Source organism: Petaurus breviceps, unplaced genomic scaffold (genome assembly GCF_028583685.1).
Source record: "Petaurus breviceps papuanus isolate PSGF00001 unplaced genomic scaffold, PetGlider_PUasm1.0 355, whole genome shotgun sequence".
Classification (NCBI taxonomy): domain Eukaryota; kingdom Metazoa; phylum Chordata; class Mammalia; order Diprotodontia; family Petauridae; genus Petaurus; species Petaurus breviceps.
The window spans coordinates 2,304,949-2,330,368 of record NW_027186289.1 but is presented as its reverse complement, the minus strand read 5'-3'; the positions used below and the strand labels follow the sequence as shown (position 1 = coordinate 2,330,368).

Below are 25,420 nucleotides of genomic sequence, written 5' to 3'. Positions count from 1 at the left end.
CATGTGTGAGAAGGTTGCAGAAGGAAGTGATGTCTGTGTCATGATGGCCTTTTAAGCACAATGATAACTAAGATTCTCAGATGAAAGTGTTTGGACAGTCAGTAGTCAGTAGGTATTTGTTAAAGACTTTCTGTCATCCATGAACCATGTGAAGGCCTGGGGATTAACATAGAAGGGAAGAAAGACTGTCCTGTCCCCAAGGAGTTCATACTTTCTGGGGGAAGACAACACACCAAAGGAAGAGATTTTGGGGAAAAAGATTCCAGACACTGGAATATGGTGGCAGAGTCAGAAATCCCAAAGTGTGGCAGCCAGGTACAAAATATGGAGTTGTGTGAGCCGACCCTCTGTTAGAGAATTTCAGAGGATGGAGGAGGAAAGAGATAGGAAAGTGCTTCTGTTAAGAACAAGTTAGGGATTCAATAGATGAATTATCAGTGAATAAAAGCATGGCCTTCCTAAAGTGATTGTTCATACTATATATAAATACAGTGAAGTGAAGGATCATGATTCAGAACACCAAGTGCAAAGGAAAATTTTAAAAAAAATTTGGAACCTAAAAAATGAGGAAAAGTCTAATGAATTCTTTATTTTCTCAGAAGTTTGATAATAGAAATAAAAGAAAAATACATGTTATAAATAGAACATAAATAAGATGTTTTAAATAGAATCAGAATGACAAAGTGAAAGGAAATTTTTACCTACCTGAAAGAGAACTGCTTTAAACAATAGAAAAACTGAAACAGTGACTCCCCCTTCTGTTAGAAATGGAATAGCATCAAAGGCCAGCTGCAGTCTGAACACGTGTTCTGCATGAAGCAGGTTGGACAAATAGATGAGCCCTCCCAAATATCACAGGATTTACCTATATCCACTCTTGTGTGCTGTCCATCAGTCTGCCTCTGGAGCCCACATCGCCAATGTTCTCAGGATCTAGCAGCATGTTGAAATCATTTATGTCTCATAAATATTGTCAGTCTCTTATGCATTAGCTCAATCTCCAGCCCAGGTCATTAGATAATACATTTTTACTGAATCAAGGAACCATCATTTCTTGTAAGTTGCTTGTTTTGCACCATAATTAAATAATACAAGGAATGATGATATTCCTTGAAAACCTGCAAGCACTCATAAAGCGACGGCAGCAGGTGCCTTTGCCCATGACTCATCACAGCCAGTGTCCTCTGAAGCCCTCAGGACGAGAATGGAGAGCTCTTCTTCACTTGGCTGGAAACTGTCTCTTTGCACTCAGTTGAGGCCACATTGTGAGTGATCTCCCTTTAGAATCCTCATCCTTTAATCTGAATTAATTTGACTGTGAGGACGTTTACCAGATCATTCCTTTTTCTTTGTTCTTTCCTCAGTCTCATGTTATACCCCCTCCCACCTCCAGCCCTAAGAATACACCCTACAAATCTTCACATTTTCTTCATATGTCACTGAAGACAGTTGTTGGGCAGGAATTTGACATCACTTTCTTTAAGCCCCACAGATTCTTAGACCTCACTGACAGGACACGTGCCCTCTCCCTAATTCTATTGGGAGAAACATTTTATGGTGGGACCTTTTTCCTGCTTTTGTGACCACAACATGATTCTCACTTCAAATGAAAAATGCTTTTATCCATATCCCATTGACTTCTAATGACTAAGTTCCAAGTGTTTACTCTGACACTCATAAAGATTATATGAATTGTAGGTAGGTCTCTTCTCTGTGCTTCAGTTTCCCTTCTTAGACTGATGCCCATCAGACTAGATGTATCCTGGACTCTCTTTGAGCTCTAACTCCTGTAATTTTCATGGTTTAGGGGTTGGTGACCTTCAAGGATGTCCTTCTGAACTTCACTGAGGAGGAGTGGGGCCTCTTGGACCATTCTCAAAAACGGCTGTACAAGGAGGTCATGCTGGAGAATGTCCAGAATCTGCTGTTCCTGGGTAAGAACCAGTTCCTCTCTTTTCTTGCTGTTGTCACACCAAAGTTTACCGAAGCAGCAGAAAATTGATCCATACTCTGTTGTACCTCAGCCTCAGAAGCTTCATTAAGTGCATAGTCATCTCCCTGCACCAACTTTCCATCCACTTTGCATTTGACTTTCAACATTTTCAACTTGAATTACATAGTATTAGACAGGTAACTGGAGATTGAGATCTGGGTTCATTCCCAGAACAAGAAAGTGAAGTTAAAATGAAAACACTCCTACTTCAAAGAGAGATTCTAAATGGTCAGAGGCCCAAAATAAGTTCTTGGGAGAACTTGAACCTCAAAAATTAAATGAGGGACTGAGGAGAAATTGGGGGAGAGACCAAGAGCAGTCTAGAAATCAAGGAAATTATGAAAAGAAGAAAGTCAACTCAATAGAAAAAACAGTTCTAAAAACTTAGGAGGGAAAACAACATCTTAATATCTAGAATTGGGCAAGAAGGAGCTAATGACATTATAAGGCACCCAGAAATACTGAAATCCAAAAGAATGAAAAAGAAGAGAATGTCAAAGATCTGATTAGAGAAAAGAAGTGATGTGGGGAATAGGTAGATCAAGGACCCAATATCAGAGTTATTACACTACTTGAAAGTGATCACGGTCCAAGAAGCCTCTAGATACACTATTTCCAGACTTTTTTTTTTGCTTTGCTTTTTGGAGGGCAGTTGGGTTTATGACTGGCCCGATGTCACACGGCTAGTTTTTTTGTGTTTAGTGTCTGAGGCCGGATTTGAACTTGGGTCCTTCTGATTCCAGGGCTGGTGCCCCACTCACTGTGCCACCTAGCAGCCCCTTTCCAGACACTTTTTTTAAATTTTGTGTATTTACTTTTAGTTTACAACATTCAGCTCCACAGTCCCTTGAGTTTCAAATTTTTCCTACTCCCCCTGCCACCCCCTCAGTGGCATGCAATCAAATGTAGCATCTAGAAATACCTTCACATTAAAGATTAGTCAGGTTGTTAAGAAGGGTTATAATCAGTGGAGTGAATAGTGGGATAGAGGAAAGAAAAAGAAAGAGAGCAGGCAGGTTGCTTCAGTCTGCGTTCAGACTCTGCAGCTCTTTCTCTGGATGTGGACACCTCTTTCCATCATCTATCTTTGGGAGTTGTCTTAGAACCTTGCATTGCTGAGAGGAGCCCAGTCTATCAAAGTTGGTCATCACACATATCTGTGATTGTATACAGTTTTCTCCTGGTTCTCTTCTCACTTAGTATCAGTTTATATAAGTCTTCCCAGGTTATTAGGGAGTATATTTCCTCCTCCTTTCTTATAGCACGAAAGTATTCCATTATACTCATATACCACAACTTGTTCAGCCATTCCCCAGTTGATGGGCATCCCCTTGATTTCCAATTCTTTGCCACCAGAAAAAGAGCTGCTATAAATATTTTTGTACATATGGGTCAATCTCCCACTTCTATGATCTCTTTGGGATATAACCCTAGAAGTGGTATTGCTGGGTCAAAGGGTATGTACTTATTTATAGTCCTTTGAGGCATAGTTCCAGATTGGTCTCCAGAATGGTTGAATCAGTTCACAACTCCACCAGCAGTGCATTAGTCTTCCAATTTTTCCACATCCTCTCCAGCATTTGTCATTTTCCTGTTTTGTCATCTTGGCCAATCTGGTCAGCGAGATGTGGTACCTCAGAGTTGTTTTGATTTGCATTTCTCTAATCAATAGTGATTTAGAGCATTTTTTCATATGCTTATAAGATATCTTTAATTTCTTCCTCTGAGAACTGCCTGTTCCTATCCTTTGACCATTTATCAATTGTGGAATGACTTGTATTCTTACAGATTTTACTCAGTTATTTGTATATTTTAGAAATGAGGCCTTTATCGGAGATGCTGGTTGTAAAAATTCTTTCCCAATTTTCTACTTCCCTCTTAATCCTGTTTACATTGGCTTTATTTGTACAGAAAGTTTTCAATTTAATGTAATCAAAATTATCCATTTTGCATTATAAAATGCTCTCTAACTCTTGTTTGGTCAATAAAATCTTCCCTGCTCCATAAATCTGACAGGTAAACTATTTCTTGCTTTCCCAGGTTGCTTACAGTATCAGCCTTTATACCTAGATCATGTACCCATTTCTACTTGATTTTGGTATATGATGTTAGATATTGTCTATGCCCTGTTTTTGCCATACTATATTCCAGTTTTCCCAGCAGTTGTCAAATGAGTTCTTATCCCCAAAACTGGGGTCTTTAGGTTTATCAAGTAGCTTCCTGTAGTCATTGACTGCTGAGTCTTTTGAACCCAGTCTATTTCATTGATCCACTAGTCTATTCCTCAGCCAGTACTAAGTAGTTTTGATAACTGCTGCTTTATAATACCGATTAAAATCTGGTATGGCTAGGTCACCTTCCCTAGCATTTCTTCTCATCAGTTACCTTGATATTCTGGACCTTTTGTTCTTCCAGATGAATTTTGCTATTTTTTTCTAGCTCTGTAAAGTAATTTTTTGGTAAATTGATTGGTATGGCACTAAATATGTAATTTAATCTAGGTAAATTTGTTGTTTTTATTATATTAGCTCGACCCAGCCATGAGCAATTGATGTTCTTGCAATTAGTTAGATTTGACTTTATTTGTGTGAAATGTGTTTTGCAGTTGTGTCCACATAGGTACTGGGTTTTTTTTGGCAGGTAGATTTCCAAATATTTTATAATGTCTACAGTAACTTTAAATGGGATTTCTCTTTCTATCTCTTGCTGTTGGACTTCGTTAGAAATATATAGGAATGCCGGTGATTTGTTTGGTTTTATTTTATATCTTGCAACTTTGCCAAATTTATTTATTGTCTCAAGTAGTTTTTTATTTTAATTTTATTATTTTTAAAGCAATCAGGGTTAAGTAAATTGCTCAAGGTTACATGGCGAGTTATTTTTGTGTGGTTGCTGAATATCTGAGGCCAGAACCAATCCCAGGTCTCATGACACTGGGGCTGGCGCTCTTACTCACTGCGCCACATGGCTGTCCCTCAAGTAGTTTTTTACTTGATTCTTTAAGATTCTCTAAGAATATCATCACTTCATCTGGAAAGAGTGAAAGCTTAGTCTCTTTGCATAATTTGATTCCTTCAATTTTTTTTTCTTTTATTGCTACTACTAACTTTTCTAGTACCAGATTGAATAAGAGGGGTGATAGTGGACATCCTTGTTTCACCCCTGAACTTACTGGAAATTCTTCTGTCTTATCCCCATTACATATAATACTTGCTGATGATGGCTTTAAATAGATGCTATTTATTATTTTATGGAAGACTCCATTTATTCCTATACTTTTTAGTGTTCTTAATAGGAATGGGTGTTGTATTTAGTCAAAAGCCTTTTCTGCATTTATTGAGATAATCATATGGTTTCTGCTAGTTTTCTTATTGATATGATTAATTATACTGATAGTTTTCCTAATATTGAACAATCCTTGTATTCCTGGAATAAATCCTACCTGATAAAAGTGTATTAATCTTGGGATAAGTTGCTGTAGTTCTTTTGCTAATATTTTATTTAAAATTTTGGCATGTATAGTCATGAGGGAAATTGGTCTATAATTTTCTTTCTCCATTTTGTCTCTTCCTGATTTAAATATCATATTTGTGTCATAAAAAGAATTTTGTAGGACTTTCTTCTCCAATTTTTCCTGAATAGTTTGCAAAGTATTGGAATCAATTCTTTAAATGTTTAATAGGATTCCTAGTAAATCCTTCTGACCCTGAAGATTTTTTCCTTTGGGAGTTGATTAATGGGTTGTTCAGTTTCTTTTTCTGAGATGGGGTTATTTAAGTAGTTTACTTCTTCAGTTAAACTGGGCAATTTATATTTTTGTAAATATTCATTTCACTAAGATTTTCAAATTTATGGGCATACAATTGGGTAAAATCCTAATTATTGTTTTAATTTCCTCTTCATTGGAGGTAGTTCACCCTTTTCATTTTTATATTTATAATTTGATTTTCTTCTTTCTTTTAATCATATTGACTAACAGTCTATCAATTTTATTGTTTTTTTAATAGAACCAGCTCTTCGTTTTATTTGTTAATTCAATAGTTTTTTTTAATTTCATTTATCTCTCCTTTGCTTTTCATTATTTCTAATTTAGTATTTAATTGGGGATTTTCAGGTCGTTATTTGGGTTTTTTTGCAGCTTTTTCAGTTGCATGCCCAATTTATTGACCTAAATTTTCTCTATTTTATTCATTTATGTATTCAGGAATATAAAACTTCCCCTAAGAACTGCTTTTGTTGCATTCCCACAAGTTTTGGTATGTTGTCTCATTATTGTCATTCTCTTGAAGTTACTAATTTTTTCTATAATTTCTTGTTTGACCCACTCATTCTTTAGGATTAAATTATTAAATTTCCAATTAGTTTTTAGTGTATCCTTCCATGGTCCTTTATCAAATATAATTTTTATTGCATAATGGCCTGAGAAGGATACATGTAATAGTTCTGCCTTTCTGCACTCAGTTGTGAGGTTTTTATGTCCTACTGCATGGTCAGTTTTTGTGTTATGTGCCATGTACCGCTGAGAAGAAGGTATATTCCTTTTTATCCCCATTCAGTTTTCTCCAGAGTTCTACCAAATATATTTTCTCTAAGATTGTATTCACCTCCTAACTTCCTTGTTTATTTTGAGGTTCATTTAGCTATCTATCTATCTCCTGCACCTAATGCTGAATCATCTTCCCACGAAGGAATGTAAACAGTTCAACTTTAATAAGTCCCTTATGATTTCTCTTTTGTGTTTACCTTTTCATGCTTCTCTTAAATGTTGTATTGGCTCTGGCCTTTCAGCAAGAATGCTTGACAGACAGCATCCAGAAAAAGAACTGAGTTTCAATCCAGATTGAAGCAACCTACCTACTCTTTTTCTTTTTCTTGTTTGGTTTTATTTCACCTTTCCCATTGGTCATTCCCTCTGATACAATCTCTCTTTATAACCTGACTAATGTCCCATGTCAAAGTATTTGCAGATACTATACTTGATTGTATGCTGCCATGGAGGGAAGGAGGGGGGAAGGGAAAGAATATTTGAAACTCAAGGAATTGTGGAACTGAATCTTGTAAACTAAAAGTAAACAAATTAATAAAAACAAAGAAACAAAAAAGAATGTTTGAGAGTCCTCTGTTTCATTGAATGTCCATTTTTCCCCCTGAAGAATTATACTCAGTTTTGCTGGGTAGATGATTCTTGGTTTTATCCCTACCTCCTTGGTTCTCTGGAATGTCATTCCAAGCCATCTGATCCCTTATGCAGAAGCTGCTAGGTCTTATGTTATCCAGATTGTATTTCCACAATTTTCCAGTTGTTCCTTTCTGGCTCCTTGCAATATTTGCTCCTTGGCCTGGCAAGTCTGGAATTTGACGACAATATTCCTAGGAGTTTTCCTTTTGGGATCTCGCTAAACAGGTGATTGGTGGATTCTTTCGATTTCTATTTTACCCTCTGTTTCTGGAATATCAGAGCAGTTTTCCTTGATGATTTCTTGAAAGAGGATGTCTATACTTTTTCTTTTTAGCATGGCTTTTAGGAAGTAAAATAATTTTAAAATAGAATAATAGCAAAAATAGGAAAAAATATTTTTAATAGATCTCCTAGATCTATTTTCCAGGTCAGTGCTTTTTCAAATGAAATATTTCCCATTTTCCTTTATTTTTTCATTCTTTAGGCTCTGTTTTATAATTTCTCGATTTCTCATAAGTAGCTTCCATTTGGTCCATTCAAATTTTGAAGGAATTATTTTCTTCTGTAAGCTTTTGGACCTCCTTGTCCATCTGGCCATTTTTGCTTTTTGAGGCATTGTCCTCAATGGCTTTCTGAACCTCTTGGCATTTCGGTTAGTTTATTTTTTAAGCTGTTGTTTCCTTCAATGTTTTGGGGGGCTCTTTTGGTAAGCTGTTGACTCATTTTTCACAATTTTCTTGCATCATTCTCATTTCTCTTCTGAATTTTTCCTCTGCTTCACTTATATGATTTTCAAAATCATTTTTGAGCTCCTCCATGGCCTGGGACTAGTTCATTTTTTTCTGGGAGGCTTTTCATGTCGTATCTTTACCTTTGTTTTCTTCTTCTGGTGGTATGTTTTGATCTTCTTTGTCACCAAAGTCAGATTGTATAGTGTAGCAGCAAGCACCCCAAGCGTCCCCAGGGTGGCTGCCAACACATGTTCTTGGATCTGCTTTGATAAAGGAAAGCAACTCAAAATGGGTTAACAAGCTTACTTTAATCAGTCAAACATATATCGTTTACCTTGTTCAGGGGAAAAAGGTCAGCACCCCAAACTTCAAAGTATACAGGCAGAATCATCAAGACAGAAACAGATCAAGTAGACAGCTTTCTAAACCGTCCAGCCATTACATCCATACCAAATCAACATTTGGGTTTCAACATCTGGGTTTTTCAAAGCTGGGGGGCTCTGGACAGTGGCTTCCTAGAATCCATATCAAATCACAGAACACTTCTCAAAGTGAGCCCCAAAACAAAGCCTCACATCAGGGCTTATATAGCCTTCTTCTGGCTCAGAGAATGTAACAACCTTATTGACTCACTGGCCAATCAAGAAGTATCTATTGAAAAACAAGCCTCCCATCCCAGGCTCCAGGTGCACTTTAGCCTAGGGGCAGGGAAGATCTTAAAAATTTACATTCCCATTTCATATAGTCTGAGTTTCTTTGACCTGTTTGCTCATCTTCCAAGCCAAATACCTGACTTTCTAACTCTTTGTCAAGGTAGCATTATTCTAGTAGTGGTGGGAGTGGGGGTGGGTGTACCATCCCAGTCTTCAGGAGTTTTGCATCAGCCACTCAATTCCCCCACTGTCTGTTGGCCCAGAGCTCTAGAAACAGCCCCAGCTGCCACTCCCATCACCTCTACCACCCTGGTATTAGGGGTCGACAGCAACTGAACCACGTTCTTCTTTCTTCCAAATCCCACAGAGTTTTCCCACTGACCTTATATGCTGTCTTTGGCATTTGTGTGTTGAGAAGTCTAGGAACCCCCGCAGCTGCCAGTGGTTCTGTCCACTGAAGCCTGCTCCAGCCCTGTCTATGCCGGCATATTTCTTTGTGGCTGACATGATGATATCCATAGAAAATCTTAAAATAAGTCTAGACCAGGTGTAGGGAATCTATGGCCTTGAGGCCACATGTGACCCTAAATCTAGGTCCTTAAGTGCAGCCTTTTTGCTGAATCTAAACAGCACAGAACAAATCCCCCTAATAAAATTATTTGTACTGCAAAACATGGAGTCAGTCAACATGCAGCTCCCAAGGACCTAGGATACATGTGACCTAGAGGCCACAGGTACTCCACCCCTGCTCTAAACAGTGTAAAATTTCTTGGGGTAGAGCTCCCAGAACCATCCCAAGAACAATATGAACACAAATAGAAAAACCATTTTATACAAACCAAAGCAGACGTAAATAATTGGAGAGATATCAGTTGTTCATTCCTAGGCAGAGCCAAAGCAATAAGAATGCCAGTTTTACCTAAAATAATTTATACCTTCATTGCCATTCCAATGAAATGACCAAAACTTTATTTTACTGAGTTAGAAAAAATAACAGGAATTATTTGGAAGAACAAAAGGTCAAGAATATGAAAGGAACTAATGAAAAATAATGTAATGGAAAGAGGTTTGGCAGAGCCTGATCTAAAACTGTAGAGTAAGACAATAATTATCAAAACTCTGGTGCTGGCTAAGAAGTAGAAAGGTACATCAGTAGCAGAGGGTAGACTTAGAACTTACAGCAGCAAATAAATAAAGTAACCTTTGTTTGAGGAGTTTAGATACTTAAGGTTTTGGGATAAGAATTCATTGTTTGGGAAAATTGTAGGGAAACTGGAAAGAAGTGTGCCAGAAAGAGGGCATAGCCCAACATTTAAAGTTTATCAGGATAAGGTTAAAGTGGATATATGAGCTGTATCTAGAGAGTGATACTAGAAGAAAATCTGAAGGTCATGGAACATGTTATTATTAGATTTATGGAGTTGGGCAATTTGTGAAGAAACAAGGGACTTGGAAGAGAATGAGGTGTGACATGGACAATTTTGATTACATGAAGTTGAAAAGGCTTTGTACAAACAGAAGTATTGTAACCAAGATGAGAAGGAAAGTACAGAATTTTTTTGGGGGGGCATTTTCTGTGCAGTTCCTCAGATACAGTTCTCATGCCTCAAATACACAAAATGTACCAAGATCTTTTGAAAAATCTATAAGAATGGGGAGGCTATGTGGCACAGTGAATACAGCACTGGCCCAGGAGTCAGGAGGACCTGAGTTCAAATGTGACCTCAGACACTTAACACACACAGAAAAACTAGCTGTGTGACCTTGGGCAAATCATGTAACCCCAAATGCCCTCCAAAAAACAAAAGCAAAAAAAAAATTCTGTAAGAATGTGAGTCATTCTCCAATTGAGAAATGATCAAAGGATATAGAACCTAATATATTGACTAAAATGATTGAAAGGGAAAGTGACAAATGTTGGAGATGATGTGGAAAAATTGAGATACTAAATCATTGTTGGTGGAATTGTGAACTGATCCAACCATTTTGAAGAGCAATCTGGAATTATGCCCAAAGAGTTATTAAACTGCCAATACCCTCTGACTCAGCAATACTCCTACTAGGTGTATTTCCAAAGATGATTGGGGGAATAGGTAAAGAACCTACATGTTCTAAAATATTTATAGCATCTCTCTTTTTGGTAAGAAGGATTGTGCACTGCAGGGATGCTTATCATTTGGTGAATGGCTTGAGAGGGTTTGGCTAGAATTTGAGGTGAATGAACAGTAGCTTCAGCTGTGGTTGAGGGTGGTCTCTTGAGAATGCTATGGAAGTGTTCATCCCAACTCCCCAGGATCATGGGTTTATCTCTGATCCACACTGCCCTGTCAGCTCTGAGCACTTAGGTGCACCATAGGTGGACAGGTCTTTGGCCCATTAATAGCCTTCAGGGGACTTGGCCATCTCCAGCTGTCCTGATTTCTATCTGGCCACTAGACCCAGAGGGCTCTGGAGGAGAAAGTGAGGTTGGTGATGTGGCACAGCCTTCCCTCACTCAAATCCAATTCAGTTGTAAGTCAAGGCATCATCTTCCTGATGTCATGGTGTCCTTCAGGAAACAGGACCAACCATAAGCATGGTGGGGGCTGAGGGAGATCCTGCTGCTGGCACAGAGTGAATGTAAATAGCAACTGCTTCTCCTTAGGGCTGTGACCCTGAGGGTATTCCCATCAAAGGGTTTTAAAAAATTTTTTCTTAAAGGGGCCCTCCCTTGACTCCCATCTTAAACAGCCTCGTCACTGAATGAGCACTGCCTCAGTCACAGTGAGAAGCTAGAAAGACATTAGCTTAAAAAGGCCAAGATGTCTCATTGGGTCCTTGGCCATCTCCAGTTATCCTGATCTCCGTCTGATCACTGGTCCCAGATGGCTCTGGAGGAGAAAGTGACCTTGGTGACTTTGCACAGCTCTCCTTCACTTAAGTCCAGTTCAAATGCCAGTCATGGCATCTTCTTCCTGGTGCCATGATCCTCTTTGAGAACTGAAGGACAAACCACACAACCTTTAGGGGATCATAAAATACTTTGAATTATTACTATCAAAAAAAAAAACTGAATTTCATCTGCCTTTTTTACTGAGACAAGAATCCTGAATCTCTCTAAGCTTTGATTATATTTAAATTTTGGTGGTGTTAAACATGGCTTTCTTAGGGATGGATGAAGCAACCTACTGGTAGGCCTGTATTTATTTTTGCTTTTTGGAGGGCAATTGGGATAAGTGACTTGCCCAAGGTCACATGGTTAGTTTTTGTGTTAAGTTTCTGAGGACAGATCCGAACCCAGGTTCTCTGGACTCCAGGGCAGGGGCTCTACTCACTGCGCCACCTAGCCACCCCCCTGTTTTTATTTTTCATTTAGTACCTTCAGAATGTATTTATGATTTTCATCAAAACCAATTTAGATTTCTTACTAGCATTTTAAATCTCTGAATACTGACCAGTCCTTTCCTGCTGGAATGGTGAAAACCCCATGTTTTGGCTCAGTGTTCTCTCCATGCTCGCACAAAGTGTCCTTCCATGGAGAGCCCTCTTGGCTGCTGACAGTGTCTTCTGGTGTCTTGCCTTGGGGATGCTCCTTTTGCTGAATATGAACGTTCAGTCTCTGCTGGGGCCAGCCCTCTGTGGCACATCTCCCTTGTCACTCTCACATCCAGTCTGTCTCTTCTCCTTACAATGACACAGTCTATTCAATGCCAACGTTTGCTCTAAGAGTAGTTCTACGAAGTTTTGTTTTATTGAACTTGGTGATGTGAAGGTCTCAACTTGCAAAAGTCTTGAGTAACTACTGCTATTGCATTTGTTTCTCAGTATCACTCCCTCTCCCTCTCATTCTCCATATATAAATATATATATATTTTTTTGATTGTTTTCTTTAGCTGTAGGGACCAGGTTTGAAGTAAATGAAATAACTAGAAAATTGGCAGTTTTTGTGGAAGAATGTGATCTGCAAAGATTTATGAGTGATGCTCCCTGTGACTTCAATTTTAGAGAAATACATGACTTTATTATCAAAGTAAATAAAAATCGAAAAAGTGACTATGAATTTGATGAATTTGGAAAGAGATTGAGACAATCTTCAATCCTAAATCACTGCAAGGCAATGACCTCAGGAAATGACTGTCTTCCAGATACTGAATATAGGAAATGCTTTACTGAAGAAGTGAAGCTTTCTCAGTCCTTGGGGAAATCTCCTGTAATGCTCATGTATCCAGGAAATCAGTGGGAGAAGGCGCTGAGCTGGAGTTCAGACCTCAGTAAACATCAGAAAAGTGAGACTGGAGAAATGCTTTCTGGGAGTAATAAAGGTGGGAAGGCCTTAAGTCAGAACCCTAAGCATTCTCCTAATGAGGGAGAAGCAACGTCATCCCACCAGCCATCGCTTCCTTTTCAGTCCAGATTTCACCCAGGAATGAAAAGATATGCATGTGCTTTGTGTGAGAAGACCTTTGGTTGGAACTCAGATCTTGACAGACCCCAGAAGATTCATGCTGGGGAGAAGTTTTATGAACATAATGAATGTGGGAAGGCTGTGTGCTCCAGATCTCTCCTTATTGACCTTCAGAGAATCCACACTGGAGAGAAACTCATTGAATGTTATCAATGCAGAAAAGCTTTCACACAGAGATCCATTCTTACTGCCCATCAGAAAATCCACACTGGAGAGAAACCTTTTGAATGTAATCAGTGTGGAAAGGCTTTCACACACAGCTTCAGTCTTACTGCCCATCAGAGAATCCACACTGGAGAGAAACCTTATGAATGTAAGCATTGTGGAAAAACTTTTACACAGAGTGGCAGTCTTACTGCACATCACAGAATCCACACTGGAGAGAAATCTTTTGAATGTAATCACTGTGGAAAGGCTTTCACAGACAGTAGCAATCTTGCTGTACATCAGAGAATCCACACTGGAGAGAAACCTTATGTGTGTAATCAATGTGGGAAAGCTTTCAGACGGACCTCCAATCTTACAGTACATCAGAAAATCCACACAGGAGAGAAGCCTTATGGGTGTAATCAATGTGGAAAGACTTTCATAGACAGTACCCATCTTGCTGTACATCAGAGAATCCACACTGGAGAAAAACCTTATGTATGTAATCATTGTGGAAAGGCTTTTGCAGAGAGGCGCAGTCTTGCTGTACATCAGAGAAGGCACACTGGAGAGAAACCTTATGTATGTAATCAATGTGGAAAAACTTTCAGACAGAGATCTGGTCTTAGAGCACATCAGAAAATCCACACTGGAGAGAAGCCTTATGGATGTAATCATTGTGGAAAGGCTTTTGCAGAGAGGCGCAACCTCGCTGTACATCAGAGAAGGCACACTGGAGAGAAACCTTATGTATGTAATCAATGTGGAAAAACTTTCAGACAGAGATCTGGTCTTAGAGCACATCAGAGAATCCACAGTGGATAAAAGCCTTATGCATGTAATGAATGTGGAAAGGCTTTCACAAAGAAGGACCATCTTGTTGAACATTAGAGAATCCACATTGGAGAGAAACCTTATATATGTAATCAATGTGGAATGGCTTACACATATTAGAGCAATCTTATTACACATCAGAAAATCCACTGTGGAGAGCAGCATTATGGAAGTAACCAGTTTGGAAAGGCTTTCACAGAGAGCTCCACTCTTGCCAGACATGAGACAGTCTACACTGGAGAGAAACCCTATGAATACAGACAGTGTGGAACGACTTTCAGACAGCTCTCCAGTCTTGCTGTACATGAGAGAATCAACACTGGAGAGAAAGCTTATGAATGTAATCAATGTGGAAAGATTTTAGAGGGAACTCCCATCTTGCTGTCCATCAGAGTATCCACAGTGGAGAAAACCCTATGAATGTAATCAGTGTGGAAGGGCTTTCCCACAGAGTTGTAGTCTTGCTAGACATGGAGTATCCATTTACCTTTTCATACCTTCAATATCCAACATCTGTTGGAGAAAAATTTACCACATTGAGATATGGTCTCAATTATATCCATGTCAGTTTTTGATAGACTTTAAAATTCCTGACTTGATCTGGTCTGTAGATAGGCTAGAGGAAGGGGGAGGGGGAGTACATTTGGTGGGCTTCAGAGGACAGCTTTCCAGTAGGAATTAAAAATCTTTGACTGAGTAAGTGGAAGGGAGCGACTACCCCAGGAAATGATGGGGGGGGGGCGACCAAGCTGGTGGAATGTTGGATAAGGATGACAGTCAGCACAAATAGTACATTCTGGAGTCTTTCGTCACCAATACAGTGAGCAGGAGTTTACACACAGTGAGTAGTTGCTTGAAAAATGGAACATTGTTATGTGTTAACTATTAAAAAATATAATTTGATTATTTTCTAAATGATGGCAGATTGTTGTTATCATCATCACTTGTTATTTAACGTTTAACCCCTAATTTCCCTTACTTTGGCTGGAAGAGTTCCTAGTGCCTTAAACTGCATCCTTGCAGAATCTCTGAACACTGTCAGCAGGGCTGGGGGATCTCTTCACAGGGCAACCTCACAAAGATGTCTCCAGAGGATTTTGCTTTGCTTTTCTCCCAACACTTAGTCAATCATCATCATCATCATTAGTTTCTTCATTAAAACAAAGTACGCCTCCTGATTTTTCAGAGATTTTGTCCCATTCTGTAATAGACACATTGAAGATCTAACAGCCTCCACTTCCAAGGTAACCTGCCCTCACAGCTTTTTTTCTTTTTAAGGTATAAGAGAAGAGAGAAACAGTTCAATAGGATGAATTTTCAAAAGATGTTACAGGAAAAGTCAATCTCCCTGTCTCCCTTTACCCTTAAGTGAGGCTGGGCTGCCAAGCCACCAGCCTCACTTTCTCCTCCAGAGCCATCTGGGTCCAGTGGGGAGATGTAGTTCAGGACAACTGCAGATGGTGCAGGATGCACTGGGGACTTTGGCCTTTTCAAGCTAAGGCCTTTTGCAAGTCTCAGTTTGACAGGTAAAGCTCATTCAGTGATTCAAGGCTTAATTAGAATTGAGGCAGAGAATGGCCTCTTTACCTAGAAAAAAATTGAAGAACAAAAAACAGGTATCTGGGTGGTGAAGACCCTTAGAGTTCCTGGTTAAGATAGAAAGAAACCTTTGCATTTTTAAAAGAAGGCAGGTATTTAGATAATAGGAGGAAACTTCATTAACCCAGAAGGGTATTGCAGACATCTGAGACTGCTGAGTGTACTTTGAATACCAGCAACCATTTAAGTTCAGCCCTGCTCCTAATAATAAATTGTTATACTTAAGCATTTGGATCCATTTTATCAGGATCATAATGCAAACCCTACATCGAGTATTTAAGCTTTTTCAAACTACTGTTACATTTATTTTTTTGAGCATTACTATTTCCTGTTTTATAGCTGAGGAAATAGTTCTCCTTCAAACTAGCTTAAGTTGAAAATTCAATCACCCGGATGAGAATATTGCTGCCCTCATTGTTGACAGATGCTTTGCAGCAAACAGGGCCCCTCAGCTTGTCTTCCCTTCCATTGTTGGGCACCCCAGACATCAGGGTTTGTTGGTGGGTATGCACAAGAAAAACAGACCTATGGGGGATGAGGCCCAGAGCAAGAGAGATATTCTGACCCTGAAGTACCTCTGTGAACACAGAACTTTTAATCCATTACGCATTTTCCATTGTGTGTCTTGGATTGTTGCATTGCTGAGAACAGTTCTGTCTAAGAAAGCCGGCCATTGCACAATGTTGCCATTACTGTATACAGTGTTTTCCTGGTTCTGCCCACTTCACCCAGCATAACTTCATGCAACTGAATATAATTTTGGACTGAATAGGTCAGATCTTAAAACATATTATATTATCCCAGCCTTAGGCTATGGGATACTAATGCACATAACCCTGCTAACAGGCAGATGAGCACCCTGAGTACTAATTTACCCAGTTGTTTGGGGTCTAGAATGTCTACATATTCGAGTCAAAACTGCACAATTTCATATACTCGCTTTCTGCTCACACGTTTTACTATTTGTTCTGATTATAGAATTTTGCTATAAAAGGATAAAGCTGGGATGATATTGTACCAATATGCCAATGGTGCCATATCATTCCCACTTCATAGCCAGACTCAGGGATAGCTAGGTGGCTAACATTCAAAGGAGCACAATGGGGAACCTGAACTGGGGGATCCCATCTTAGCCTGAGGCTCAAATTCTCCTCTCAGCTATTTCAGATACAAACCCCACTTGTGTCACATTCTCTGAATGGATTGTGGCATCTCTCAGATAGTGAATTATTGACTGTGATAATGATGAATGCGTTATTATGACAAATAGGTTATAGTCCCATGAACTTTTACTTCAAACAGTAAGTTTCACTAGTCACAGTTTAGGGAAAAATTTAACAAGCCTTTCCTCTTAAATTTAAATTTGTCCTGGTGCAAAAGCCAATTATTGGAGATCATTTCTATATACTTGCAAATTCTCAGCAAACCCAGGCCATTCTTTAGGAACACGATAACCCCCACAAATTCCAAAGTAAGGAGTATGAGAAACAAAAGAAGAAATTCTGCTTGCCCAGCATTAACACTACTAGCTTTACAATTTTGAGAACAGGATGTAAGCCAGAGGTGACTGGTTCTATCCAGGACTGTGACCTACCAGAAGCAGTTTTCTGATCAAGTAAAAGGTCAAAAGCTTGTGTGCATGCTTAATAAGCTATTTAATGTTATCCAATGCATGCCAGGGGAGAGCAAGCTAGTTTTAATGCACATGTGAAGAATGGCAAGGGAAGGGGAACAGATCAAGTAGAAGAACATGGAATAGGCAGTACAGGACACTGCATTTACCGTGTTTCCCCGATAATAAGACCTATCCCGAAAATAAGCCCTCCCCTTACTGTATAAGATTCCTCTAAAATAAGCCCTCCCCCGAAAATAAGCCCTATTGAGATTGCTGCTGTAGTGAAGGTGATCCCCTGCGCTACACGCTACATTACAGTACCCTCTGTATGCACCGTCCCCCCCCAGGTGAAACGCACGCCGCGCTCTGAGTTTCATCCAATCAGAGCTGCAGCAGTGAGCGCGTCATCCTGTTCTTCCCCAGTGATTTGCTTATTGAATAAAGGTAAATTTTTTTGTTCACATTTACCTGTTTATTAAAATTGCTGTCAATGTTCATTAAAATAAGCCCTCCCCTGAAAATAAGCCCTCTGGTGTTTTCCTGTCCAAAAAAATAATAAGACAGTGTCTTATTATCGGGGAAACATGGTAGCCAATGGGGAACATGGAGAGAAATTAGAATTGGAAACAGGAAATAAATAGCCTTGTATTGGCCTTAGCAAGTGTGCTCCTTTAGAGAGTTACCCATTCACAATGAATGTAATATGAAATAAGAACTTTATTGGCTTTACGAGGAGTATTGTGCTTTCTAGAGTGGGCATGTTTCTCACAGGGTGATTGACAGTGAGACCCCAGAGAAGGGGCTTCCTATTCACCCCATCCTTAGAAGGGCTGTGGGCTGTGCCTTTCCACTAGCCCTGCTTCACTGAGGTAAAAGATGGCCTAGTTTGATTTTCCAAAATACCAGTCTAGGTGGGGAAGACCCTCAGTGTTCCTGACCACAAAAGGGACAGTATTTATACATGAAAGAAAAAATGAAAGGCAAAAATAGACAGTAAATCTACAATAATTGTAGATGATAATATACCAATTTCAGACTTAAAGTGATAAATAGGAAAAAAAGATTTAAGACCTAATGAATGATCTCGAAAGGGCACCAAGACAGAGTGAGGTGTTCGGGATGGCTTCTAGGTTGCTAATGTGGAGAAAACTGAATTTAGGGGAAATAGCTTCTCCCCTGAAACAGTCAAAAAAACTGACAGGGTTTCCTTACAGGGTTATGTAAACAGAGACAGACCCTCAGTCAACTTTATTCACAAGATAAACCTTCTGACTCTATCTTGAAGGAGGCATTCAGCAGCTGGGCAGTCCCCACCAAGATATTCTGAGTTAATTAACTAGAATCCTAAATGGTGGTTCTCCAAAGACCTTGTTATACAGCTCTTTCTGAGAAGGATCCAAGAGGCCCCAGTCCTCCTCACTGAAGTCCACAACCACACCCTTGAATGTCACCAACTCCGAAACCATCAAAAGTCACAGGATTTAGAACTTAAAGAGAGACTTCAGAATTCATCTAGTCCAAAATTCATCAACTGAGAGCCGGAAATGGTATCCCAGAGAAGGGATTTCCCTAAAACTCATAATCTTTATGAGGGTCAGAGTCAACACCTGAAACCACCTGAAATGGAGTATTGAGAAAAGCATTTTCTATTTGAATGAGAATCATGTTCAAGTAATAAAAGCTGGAAAATGTGGGAAGCCAAGCACCAGGGAGCCCTGCTCTTCTGTGGCAGAGTCTGAGATTGTGGTAGAGAGGAGCCCTGCCTGCCAGAAGCAGAGCTGAGAAGGAAAAGTTAGGTGGAAAGGATCAACTTGAAAAGAGTTACTTACCCAGAAGCATATAAGCATAAATGAGACAGGACTCTAGTGCAGTGGATATGAGTCCAGGATATACAGTGTAAAACTGCAGAGTCATCATAACCCACTGTCTTCGGGATTACACCATTGCCCTAGTTCCCATTCACCTCATACTTCATGGCTGTGTACTCTATCCTTGTTATCAGGGTAGGAGTACCGGGCAGCATATTCCAAACCTCCCTAGAACAAGATGGCATTATCCCAAGGATTCTAGTTAGTACTACCTTGCATCATTATGATAGTTTCCCCTGGGAACACTGTGAGCATCCTTGTTCCCAAGCCAGGAGTGCATACCACACTTCTCAGAAGGATGTGATGCACATGCCTGTAAGCCTTCCTGTAGGATGGGGAACCGATCCTAACCTGGTTAGCAGGGTCTTATGCTGAGAGGGCTTATTCAGCCATCAGGGTCAGAGCCCCACTGGCCATGGTCCTCATCAACAGGAAAAATATTTTACTATAAAATGTTTCTTCTTCCAATAGGATTAAGGAGAAGGAATGTGCTGTCAGTGACGTCTAAGAATCTGTGGGGAAAAAAAGTAATGACTATGGGGCAGCTAAGTGGTCAAGTGAATTGAGCATTGGCCCTGGAGTCAGGAGGAACTGAGTTCAAATGTGGTCTCAGACATTTGACACTTACTAGCTGTGTGACCTTGGGCAAGTCACTTAACCCCAACTGGCTTGCCTTCCCCCTCCAAAAGAAAAAGTGATGTCAAGTCCCCCCCCCCCCCCCGACAATGTCTTAAGTGACATTAAGACAATTGGATGAAGACATTGTGAGAAGCTGGAAAGAACTGTGTATTCTTGGGGGTGGGAGTGAATGGAATAGTTATACTGAGGAAAGAACAAAGAAAAAGGAATCATCTAGTAAATTTCTGTAGAGTCAGAAATAAGTCCTTTTTTTTTTTTTTAAAGCAATTGGGGTTAAGTAACTTGCTCAAGGTTACCCAGCAAGTTATTTCTAGGTGTGGTACTAAGTATCTGAGCCTGGATGGAAATAAATTCTTAACTAGATGACAGTAAGAAAGGGATTCTAAAGACAGATTACTCACAAGCTGGCCTCAAATAAGGGGAATGAGACTGTTTCCAGCCAAGTAAAGAACAGTTCTTTATTCTCATCCTGAGGGCTTCAGAGGACACTAGCTGTAATGTGTCCTGGGCAAAGGCACCTGCTGCCATCACTTTATGATTGTTTGGAATTGTTGAAGCACTATATTCATTCATTGTATCATTTAATTATAGAGAAATAGAAGTAACTTTGAGAGGTAAGGAGGGACCTTTGTTCAGTAAAAATGTAATCTCTGAGCTGGAGTTGAAGGTTGAGCTAATGCATAAGAGAGACAATGACATGATTATTGAAAAATAAATTATTGCAGCATGCCCCTAGAACTGGAGAACATTGACAATGTGGAGTCAAGAGGCAGGCTGATGGATATCATACAGCTTTTTTTTTTTTGGAGGGTAAAGGTAGGACATTTGGGGTTGTTACTTGCCCAAGGTCATATCCCTACTTTTTTGTGTTAGGTGTCTGAGGCCAGATTTGAACTCAGGTCCTGACTCCAGGGTGGGTGCTCTATTCACTGTCCCACCCAGCTGCCCCAAGGTGGATATCATATAGGAGAGTGGGAACGCCTGCAAAGCCTTTGTTACTTGGGAGGGCTCATCATTTATCCAGCCTGGAGAGCACAGGTTCTGCCCATGCACTTGGCATTCGATGCTCTCCCATTGAATTTTCTTCCATTTCCAGGAGAATGATATGATTCCCTTTTTTAGAAATTCAGTCATTTTAGAGCAATTCTCCTCCATGGAGATTAAAATTTCTTTTCATTTTTTTGTCATTTTGATTTTTACCCAAGACCTCTGATTTATCTTCTATTTAACAATCTGCATTTTTTTTAGCTTCCTGTTTTTCTATTATTGAACTTCTGAGCAATTACAGAATTTATTAGTTTTCCTGATTTTTAGATTCCCAAGAATTGACAAAATTTCCCTTTTCACTAGGTGTCGTGAGTCATGGTTCTTCATTGCAGTGTATTTCCTCATAGGATCCCTAGAGGAAGGCCACGCTTTTCTTCATTGATAATCCATCTCTTGAATCCCTAACTTGTTCTCATCAGAAGCTCTTTCACATCTCTTTCCTGCCCTCTCCTTACTAGCTGTGTGACCCTGGTCCAGTCACTTAACTCTGTTGTCCTTAATCCATTGGAGAAGGAAATGGCAAACCACCCCAGATTAGTTGCCAAGAAATCCCCGTGGACAATATTGGGGAGTTGTGGTTCACAGCTTAAGGGAGAGTCAAACAGGACTGACCAACAGCAATGTGCCAGGCCCAGTGCTCAGCACCTGGGATTCAGAAAGAGGCCAAAGACAGTCCCTGCCCTCAGGGAGCTCCCAGTCACATGGGGGAGGCCACAGGGAAAGAGAAGCACTTGTGGGATAAATGGGGAAGAAGAGGGCTTGGAGGAGGTTTGGGTAGAAGGGGATTGTAGCTGGGACTTAAAGGGGCCAGGAAGGTCAGTGGTCACAGCAGAGGAGGGAGAGGGTCCCAGGAATGGGGGAGGGTCAGAGGAAATGCTGGGAGCTGAGAGCTGGAGGGTGTTGTGAGTGAAGACTCCAGGAGGGAGGCAGAGCCAAGATGGTGGAATAAAAGCATGAATTTGTCTGGGCTCCAGCACCAACCACCTCCTTGTCCTATACTCTCCCCTAGTCCCCACCCACCCACCCCTAGCCCCAAGTTTTACCTTTTCTGCCTGGTCCATAGCCCCAAGGATCTATTCCTCATTCCAAGGCTCTTAAAAATTTTTGTCTTTGCCAGTTTATTCCTAGAGAGAGAAAAATAAAAACAGTCCCTGCCCTCAGGGAGTTTACCATCTAATGGACTGCTGTGGGGGTTTCCACATCTTTGATGAATATTGGGAGATCTCTGGGGGTGTAGCAACCTATTTGCTGGGAGATGGTCCCAGGTCTCTGAATTTCAGAGCCAGCCTGGATCCTGGAAATATTCCAGGCCATTAATTCCTTCTCAATGACTTGCTGAAGGTGTCTCTGCCAGCCTGGTCTGAGGCAGGGCTCTGACCCAGGCCTGCCTGACTTTGATTGTGGCCCTCCTTTCATAACCAGTGAAGAATTCCTTCAGTTCCTTCAGGGGTTGAGGGTGGTCTCTTGAGAATGCTGTGGAAGTGTTCATCCCAACTCTCCAGGATCATGGGTTTATCTCTGATTCACACGGCACTGTCTGCCCTGACAGGTCTTTGGCCCATTAATAGCCTTCAGGGGACTTGCCCATCTCCAGCTGTCCTGATTTCTTTCTGGCCACTAGACCCAGAGGGCTCTGGAGGAGAAAGTGAGGTTGGTGATGTGGCACAGCCTTAAGAAACAATTAAAGAATTTAAATTTAATTAATTAATTAAATTAATTATTAATTAATTTTATTTAATTAATTTAATTTTAATTAAAATTAATTAAATTAATTTTAATTTAATTAATTAATTTAATTATTTTTTAAATTCTTAATTAAATTAATTAATTAAGAAACAATTAAAGGGGCCCTCCCTTGACTCCCATCTTAAACAGCCTCATCACTGAATGAGCACTGCCTCAGTCACAGTGAGAAGCTGGAAAGACATTAGCTTAAAAAGGCCAAGGTGTCCCACTGGGTCCTTGGCCATCTCCAGTTATCCTGATCTCTGGTCACTGGTCCCAGATGGCTCTGGAGGAGAAAGTGACCTTGGTGACTTTGCACAGCTCTCCTTCACTTAAGTCCAGTTCAAATGCCAGTCATGGCATCTTCTTCCTGGTGCCATGGTCCTCTTTGAGAACTGAAGGACAAACCACACAGCCTTCAGGGCATCATAAAATACTTTGGATTGCTACTATCAGAACAAAACTGAATTTCATCTGCCTTCTTACTGAGCCAAGAATCCTTGATCTCTCTAAGCTTTGCTTGCATTAAAGTTTGGTGGAGTTGAACACGGCTTTCTTAGAGATGAATGAAGCTACTTCTTGGTAGGCCTGTTTTCACTTTTTATTTAGTACCTTCTGAATTTACCTTTGATTTCCATCAAAATCAGTTTAGATTTTTACTAGCATTTTAAATCTCTGAATACTGATCAGTCCTTTCCTGCTGGAATGTTGAAAACCCCATGTTTTGGCTCAGTGTTCTCTCCATGCTCGCACAAAGTGTCCTTCCATGGAGAGTCCTCTTGGCTGCTGACAGTGTCTTCTGGTGTCTTGCCTTGGGGATGCTCCTTTTGTTGAATATGGACGTTCAGTCTCTGCTGGGGCCAGCCCTCTGTGGCGCACATCTCCCTTGTCACTCACATGCAGTCTGTCTCTTCTCCTTACACTAACACAGTCTATTTAATGCCAATGTTTGCTCCAAGAGTACATCCATGAAGTTTTCTAGCATTGAAGTTAGTGATGTGAAGGTCTTGAGTTGGGAAAGTTTTGAGTAACCACTGTTATTGCATTTATTTATGTGAGTATCTGTCTCTATCACTTTCTCTCTCTCTTTCTTTTCTTCAGTTGTAGGGACCAGGTTTGCAGTAAGAGAAATAACTAGAAAGCTGGCAATTTTTGTAGAAGAATGTGATCTGCAAAGATTCATGAGTGATGCTCCCTATGACTTCAATTTCAGAGAAATCCATGACTTAATTATCAAAGTAAATAAAAATCGAAAAAGTGGCCGTGAATTTGATGAAATTGGAAAGAGATGCACACAGTCTTCAATCCCATATCATTGTAAGAAAATGACCTCAGGAAAAGACTTCCTTCCAGATACTGAATATAGAAAATGCTTTACTGAAGAGGTGAAGCTTTCTCAGTCCCCCCAGAAGGCTCCTGAAATGCTAATGTATCCAGGAAATCAGTGGGAGATGGCCCTGAGCTGGAGTTCATACCTCGATAAACATCAGAAAAGTGAGACTGGAGAAATGCTTTCTGTGAGTAATAAAGGTGGGAAGCCCTTGAGTCAGAACCCTAAGCTCCTTACTCATCAGCAAATTCCCATTAGAAGGGAGCCTGATGAGTATAATGGGGGAGAAGCCACCTCATCCCACCAGGCATCTCTTCCTTGTCAGTCCAGATTTCACCTAGGAATGAAAAGATATGCATGTGCTCTGTGTGAGAAGACCTTTGGTTGGAACTCAGTTCTTGACAGACCTCAAAATATTCTTGCTGGGGAGAGGTTTTATGAACATAATGAATGTGGGAAGGCTGTGTGCTCCAGATCTCTCCTTATTGACTTTCAGAGAATCCACAGTGGAGAGGAACTTATTGAATGTTATCAGTGCAGAAAAGCTTTCACACAGAGATCAAGTCTTACTGTACATCAGAGAATCCACACTGGAGAGAAACCTTATGAATGTAATCAGTGTGGCAAAACTTTTACACAGAGCTGTAGTCTTATTGCACATCAAAGAATCCACACTGGAGAGAAACCTTATGAATGCAACCAATGTGGAAAGAGTTTCAGAATGAGCTCCAGTCTTGATACACATCAGAGAATTCACACTGGAGAGAAACCTTATGAATGTAATCAGTGTGGAAAGACTTTCAAACAGATTGGCCATCTTGTTACACATAAGAAAATTCACACTGGAGAGAAACCTTTTGAATGTAATCAGTGTGGAAAAGCTTTCACACATAAAAGTAATCTTACTGCACATCAGAAAATCCACACTGGAGAGAAGCCTTATGGGTGTAATCAATGTGGAAAGGCTTTCACAGACAGTGGCAATCTTGCTGTACATCAGAGAATCCACACTGGAGAGAAACCTTATGTATGTAATCAATGTGGAAAAACTTTCAGACAGACCTCCGGTCTTACAGCACATCAGAAAATCCACAGTAGAAAAAAGCCTTATAGATGTAATGAATGTGGAAAAGCTTTCACCAAGAATGAGCACTTTGCTGAACATCAGAGAATCCACAGTGGAGAGAAACCTTACATCTGTAATCAGTGTGGAATGGCTTACACATATAAGAGCAATCTTACTACACATCAGAAAATCCACTGTGGAGAGAAACCTTATGGATGTAATCAGTGTGGTAAGGCTTTCACGCAGAGCTCCACCCTTGCGAAACATCAGAGAATCCACTCTGGAGAGAAACCCTATATATGCAACGAATGTGGAAAGGCTTTCAGACAGATCTCCAATCTTGCTGTACATAAGAGAATCCACTCTGGAGAGAAACCCTATGTATGCAATGAATGTGGAATGGCTTTCACACAGATTTCCAATCTTGTAACTCATCAGAGAATCCACACTGGAGAGAGGCCTTATGAATGTAATAGGTGTGGAAAGGCTTTCCCACGGAGTTGTAGTCTTGCTAGACACCAGAAACTCCATGCCTGAGAGAAGGCTTTGG

The 25,420-nt window shown here is 40.2% G+C and overlaps 1 protein-coding gene and 1 pseudogene across 1 annotated transcript in view; both read left to right on the top strand.

The window, feature by feature from the left end:
- LOC138168143 (zinc finger protein 665-like) overlaps positions 1–17,333 on the top strand; it is a 58,441-nt pseudogene extending 41,108 nt beyond the window's left edge.
- Positions 17,334–22,718: 5,385 nt separating this feature from the next.
- LOC138168216 (zinc finger protein ZFP2-like) overlaps positions 22,719–25,420 on the top strand; it is a 4,747-nt gene continuing 2,045 nt past the window's right edge. Inside the window, 2 exon segments of the mRNA XM_069097248.1 lie at positions 22,719–23,056; positions 23,576–25,413. Of these exon segments, the coding sequence (XP_068953349.1) occupies positions 23,041–23,056; positions 23,576–25,413 (1,854 nt within the window). The 5' untranslated portion in view covers positions 22,719–23,040.